The 6588-nt window shown below is 43.4% G+C and overlaps 1 protein-coding gene across 1 annotated transcript; it reads right to left on the bottom strand.

Moving 5' to 3' along the window:
• Positions 1-1683: 1683 nt before the first annotated feature.
• Positions 1684-3366, bottom strand: LOC133013555 (tripartite motif-containing protein 16-like). Its single transcript, XM_061080535.1, has one exon. The coding sequence runs from the start codon at positions 3364-3366 to the stop codon at positions 1684-1686; it is 1683 nt and encodes a 560-aa protein (XP_060936518.1).
• Positions 3367-6588: the final 3222 nt, after the last annotated feature.

The following is a 6588-nucleotide window of genomic DNA, read 5'->3' as shown; positions in this document are numbered from 1 at the left end:
GATTACCCAGAATGACACTTTATTCACCGGAAGAAAGCCTCACCTCTATAATCTCAAAATGCCAGAGTGCCTGTCAGTCACAGAGCCTTGTTTATTTCTGCCTTCCGGTTATTTCCACAGTCGGGAACAGTCTGCAGAAGCAGTTCACACAGGTTCTCACGTTATAGAGCAGCTCACAGGACGAACTACAGGAAACCATGTTTATCTCAAAGGAATCAAATTTCCATTAAAATCACATTATAATTCACGTCAGGACACAGAAATTAAAATGGATTATTGGGTGTCTATACAGAATTCAGATCCTCAGTAGTTCTATCAAATAGAAAATGACCATTGAAGATAATTGAGCTGGACTGATATGAGACACCTCAGATCAAAATCACGATGATCATATATCATTTAATAGCTAGAGATAAAATAAGATTTTCATTAGCATAATTAATGTTAAATTAATGTACATGCAGGATAACATTTTTACTGGAAAGGGTTGTTGTGGAGAAGAGTAAAAAAGTGACCAGAAATGTGTGTGTATGTTGAGTTTAATGGAATTTAAAACTATACGTATGCTTTGTTTGATCCCGCAGAACTTAGTTGGCATTGATTATTGATTATTCTGCCAATTATTGACCATTTAGCCCATGTGACCTTTTAAAACCTTGTGTTTAGTTTGAGGAATGATCTAAAACCATAAGATATTCAGTTTCCACATCCTGTACGACAAGTACTAGAGCAAAGGTTCGTTTAGCGACATTAATGTCGACGTCATGTTAATATCCACACAAATACTTTAGTACTATTGCAGTGTTACTAATCACAATCCATTTTGAATGATCAAGAGCTAAACTCCCTTCTGTACTTTCTCATATTGGCATCTTCTCCCAGCGGCTGTCGATTGATCATTAGAATCGACTTTCGGGTCTTCATCAGAACAATGTGTCAAACAGAAATACAAACAAAACTAGGGCTACGTTGTAGCACTTGCGGGCCCGAGCACCCGCACGTTGAAGCCTTTTGCGGTCGGGGGAGAGAGCGAACGATGACCAAGTGCCCGTCTCCGCGTTGGATGCGTTTTCCTCTCTGTGGCAAGAATAAACGCTTCACATTCCCAGAAGTTGAAGTTGATCTGATGAAAGCCCTATGAGTTTGTCAAAGTACAAACCGGGAAAATGGCCAAAATAGCCATTAAAGTCAAAATGGCGGGCTTCCTGTTTGGTCTAGCATGTCTATCCAGGAGACTTATTTGTTTTTTATGAAAGACATATGTCCCTATATATTTTTGTAGATGTCGGCAAATCGTAGTGTGGGGGCTGCCCTTTAGGGGGCGCTAGTCAGTTATTTTGCCAGGCCCATTCCTTAAAACCATCTGAATGTCAGTGGGGGGGGGGGGCTACACACGTGTAGTTTGAGGGAGATAGACCCATATACAATACAATACAATAGGGCCCCCCACCACTTGGTGCTTGGGTTCTTTCAAACACATTCATGTCAGTGTAATTATAGATTTCTGTCTTTACAAAGTGAGAAACAAATATGTGTGATAAAGGAAGGTCAGTGTTTGATTGACAGCTGATCTCTGTGCGGAGCAGAAACGTCACCACGACGAACTTTGATCAACAAACATGGAACAAAAGAAGTTAAAGATTTACACACAGAATCTAAATCACTGCTTTTAATGACTCGAGTCTATTTGAGTTTACAGAACTCAGCTGTGGTTCCATAACCATAAACCCTAACTCCAGCATAGAGAGGCTGAGTGAATGTGGTCTGGACTCTGTGGAGGAGAGTCATGGTGTCAGAGACGCTGTAGAAGGACAGAACACCTGCACTGTGATCCAGGTACACTCCTACTCTGGAGGGCCGAGGACCTGACACTGTAGTGTTGATGCTGTTGTAAGAAAAGTCATAACTGTTTCCTGTATAACAATATAATGACCAAGATTTATCATTCCATCCAAATCCACAATCAACTGAGTTTCCTGCTCTGCTGATATTCTTGTATGCGACTGCTACATGAACTTTTGCTAGCCCCCCATTCACCTCCACCTCCCAGTAACAACGTCCAGTCAGACTCTCTCTACTCAGGACCTGAGGCCAATAAGTGAATCTGTCTGGGTGATCAGAATAAGACTGACCATCTCTCACACATGCTACGTTTCTGTTTCCATGAGATAATAACAGATATTTGTTTACTGTGTGTGGATCCAGTGTGATTTCCTGTGAATATTTTAGGAAGTCAGCTCTGGTCTCTGGCTCTGGTTGTCGCAGTAAAACATCCACTTGAGACACAATCTGTAAAATCTCTGTCTCTGTCTCACTCAGAATGCGCTGTAGTCGACCTCTGACCTGTGACACAGTTGCTGTCACGGCCTCAAAGTCCCTCAGAGGACGGATCCTGATGCTGGATGAGTGTGTAGATCCACTGAGTGGTGACAGTGAGGGGTAGTTGTATAGAAACTGGTGCTGATCCTCTGTGTCTGAGAGCTGCTTCAGTTCATGGTCTTTCCTCTGCAGCTCAGTGATCTCCTGCTCCAGTCTCTCCTGAAGCTCTCTGACTCGACTCACTTCAGTTTCCTGCTGGGATCTGATCTGCTGCTTCACATCAGAGCTTCTTTTCTCCAGCAGACGGATCAGCTCAGTGAAGATCTCCTCACTGTCCTCCACTGCTTTATCAGCAGAGCCATTGACGGCCTCCTCCTCCTGGTGAAGCAGCTTCACGTCTTTCTCTGTGTCCTGGACTCTCTGCTGGATGGTTTGTCTCCTCAGCCCGAGCTCTCTCTGCCTCTCAGTCCTTTCTGCTGCAGCTGACACTGTGTCGTCGTCTTTATGTTCATCCACAGAGCAGAGATAACAGATACACTGCTGATCAGTGCGGCAGAACATCTCCATCACCTCGTTGTGACGAGAGCAGATGTTCTCCTGGAGCTTCTCCGAGGGCTCCAGCAGCTTGCGCTTCTTCAGTGGAGCTGACTGAAGATGAGGCTGGAGGTGTTTTTCACAATAAGAGGCCAAACAAACCAAACAGGACTTGAGAGCGTTCCGTTTTTTCCCAGTGCAGACATCACAGGCCACATCTACAGGTCCAGCATAGCAGTGATCAGCAGGAGCAGCTTGGAGTCCAGTCTTCTTCAGCTCCTCCAGCAAATCAGCTAACATGGTGTTTTTCCCCAGGACAGGCCTCGGTGTGAAGGTCTGTCTACACTGAGGGCAGCTGTAGCTTCCTCTCTCCTCCTCTTTGTCCCAGTGGGTGTTAATACAGCTCTTACAGTAGCTGTGTCCACAGACAGTAGTCACCGGATCCTTCAGCGGATCCACACAGATCCAACAGGAGAACCTTTCTCTGTCCAGTTCATTTTCTTGCTGCTCCATTTCAGCTGCTGCCAGAGACTGTAGAATAGATTCACTTCCTCCGAACAGAAACAGATCTCTGCTCCTCCCTCTCTCCTTCACTTCCTCTTTTTACCACGTTTTAACACTCTATTGAAAAGAGCAACAGTCTGGTTCATCAGCAGCTGCTGCCTTTATGTCAAACTGTTTAAAGGCAGCTACATTTAGTGCAGCTGCCTTTACTGTAGCTGCCTTTAAACAGTGTGACATACTGTTGTATTTTTTGACTTTGATGCGGGCCAATTAAAAGTGGATGGCGGGCTGCAGTTGGCCCGCAGGGCCGTAGTTTGGACACCCCTGGTCTAGGCCCTGAAAAAGCTGAAAATGGCCACCAAATCCAAAATGGTGGGCTTCCTGTTTGGTCTAGCATATTTATCCAAAAGACGTATTTCTTTGTAATGTAAAGACACATGTCCCTATCGATTTTTGTAGATGTAGACCAATCGTAGTGCCTGGGCTGCCCTTTCTGTGTAGATGTCATCAGGCCGGGTCTCTTGTCCAATGTGTCTAGTTTGGACAAGATTGAACCAAATATGTCCGAGATACAAAACCTCGTGTTTTGATTGCGTTTAATCAAACTTTGACGCCACGCCACGGTCACATGGTGTGACGAAAAGTTGATCTCTAAATCAGTTTTTATCTCCCTCTTGTTGTGATGACACTCATCTAAATTTGAAGTTGATCTGATGAAAGCCCTGGGACAAGTACATCAAAGTAAAAATGTGGAATATGGCCAAAATGGCCACTAAATAGAAAATGGCGGGCCTCCTGTTGCGTTTTTCATAATGCCCCTTGAGACTTTTTTGTTTGTCTGGTCATGATACACGTGGGCCACAATTTTTGTGTTGATCGGTCAAAGGGAAACCTAGGGGCTGCTTTCCAGGGGGCGCTGTTGAGCCATTTTGCCACGCCCATTTCAAATTACTCCAGTATAGTAAAATATCCGCAAGTCTTGAATTTCTTGCAAAGTTTCATAACTTTTTGAACATGTCTAGACCCTGAAAAACTTACAGTTTCAATAGGGCCTTTCACCATTCGGTGCTCAGGCCCTGATAAAAGGTGCCGAAGACCAAAAGGTTCCCGGAGGATCCATTTTATCTGAGTGTGTCCAGGATGCAGCCGCCGCATCAATCACCAGATTCCTGCCGTCAATATAAATGCAAATCGTGACGGTCGTGGTTCGGCTGTTTGGTTTACGACTTCGTGGAGGATCGTGCAAAATGATGCTGTGAAATGTCACCGGCTCATTAAGGGCGACTGCCAGCACGGGGGGGGGGGGGGGGGGGGGGCGGTGACACTGTGAAGAGCAACGATACTTTGGGGCCTTCTTTTTTAAAAAGAGTACGATGAAATAACTTCCAGCTGCTCAGAGCAACCATGTGAGCTTCTATCATTTAGTTATATACGATGAAAATGTCGTTTCTTTCTCCTTTTCCTTGTGATTCCTGATGTGTGGTTTCTGGGTCATAGCTACATCAGGTCATAGGAATTCCTATGAGGAGTAAAGTGTCGGAGGAACATTTTTGTGTGCTTAATATGGACGAACCCGTGAGTTCAACGATTAATAACTGAAATATTAACGTTTCTGGCCTTGAAATGTTCCAACAACTACATGAAATCTAATTCAGACAATTACACCCAACTCAGAATTTATCATCATGAGCTTAAATGTTCTGAATTTCTCTTGCTTTGATACGTTTCCCTCTGTGCTTGTGCTTAATGATAATTAGCGGACACACAGGCTGAAGTGGACAAACACACACAGACAGATGGATCCGTCTTTTCAGCTCTAACTCCAGACGTGGCTAAACTCCAGCTCCATTCAAACAGCACATTTGAATCAAACTGCTTTCTCCACTCCACAGATAATTACCCCGTTGTTCTATTGATTAATTGGCACCTGAAAAAAATCGCTTTAATGTTGTAGCCTCTTGGTATATTGCAGCCGTACCATCTCTCCACCTCCGGTGATACATGAAGTTCTGTCATGACCTTTTGAAAAACCAAAGTTTCACCTGTGTGGACGCCAGCTGCTTCCTCACGGAGCTTTTAAACGTCCTCATCATCACTTGCACCTTCAAGATCTGTCACTTATGCCACGTTCCATCTTACTTCTCAGATATTAGAGAAGTACAGTTCCTGTTATTCATTCAAGCCAGGCTTTCCTCCACCGTCCTTCCATCGGAGGTTCCAGTGGCACGGCGTCCGTCCTCATTTGTTTTGCAAACTAATTCAGGCTCATCAGCAGCCGGGCTTATTAATTAGTCAATCGTTTGGGAGCAGAGGGAGTTTTCTCCTGGTGAGGTCACAGCGTGAGGAGTCCGTTATCCTCGCCTCTCACTCAGGTGCATGTTAACCTCTCGCTGTCGAGGCCTTTCTCATTCAAAACTACACTGATTCACATTAGAAACGATGTGAAATAACGAGTGCATCTCAGGGTGTTAGTGACGCTGCTGGTTCAAGCATCTTAATCATGAGAATTTAGCAGTTTGAAATCATGTCCCTCCAGGATTATATATGTCGAGCAGACTGAACAAGAATTAAACACAAAGTAATTAAGTGTATTTTGTCATTGATGTTGACAATATGATCAAAAACTTCCAGTCTTTAGTATTTTATCATGTTTTTATCTGTAGTTTGTATTTCTTCCATTAATTATTTTCATGGTTTTGAAAGCACAGGCCACATTGTAAATGAATATGCTGCCATCTGCTGGTTCATAATACAAACTAGAGTTCTGGCAATTTTCTGGAAACTGTCTGATCTTCTTATGTCTGGACCCGATTTCCAGATGTTCCCAAACAAATTTAAAAATCAGCTACTCTTAAATCTCCTCTGTGCTTACTTGTTCATTGATCTTTATTTCTAAACTTTTAGTCACATGAACATTTTACTTCAAACTCTAGAGTCTAGGATGTAGAAACTGTGTTGTTGAAACCAGGATCTGCTGAAGCAAGGACTTTCCAGGGGAGATCACACTGTCGAGGCCTTTCTCATTCAAAACGACACTGACTCACATTGGAAATTGAGCTGGTTCCAGCTTCTTAATCATGAGAATTTAGCAGTTTGAAATCATGTCCCTCCAGGATTCAGACTGAAAATGAATTAAACACAAAGTAATTAAGTGTATTTTGTCATGATGTTGACAATATGACCAAAAACTTCTAGTCTTCAGTATTTTATCATGTTTTTTTCTGTAGTTTT

Source organism: Limanda limanda, chromosome 1 (genome assembly GCF_963576545.1).
Source record: "Limanda limanda chromosome 1, fLimLim1.1, whole genome shotgun sequence".
In the NCBI taxonomy this organism is placed as follows: domain Eukaryota; kingdom Metazoa; phylum Chordata; class Actinopteri; order Pleuronectiformes; family Pleuronectidae; genus Limanda; species Limanda limanda.
This window is presented reverse-complemented; position numbering and strand designations above follow the sequence as displayed.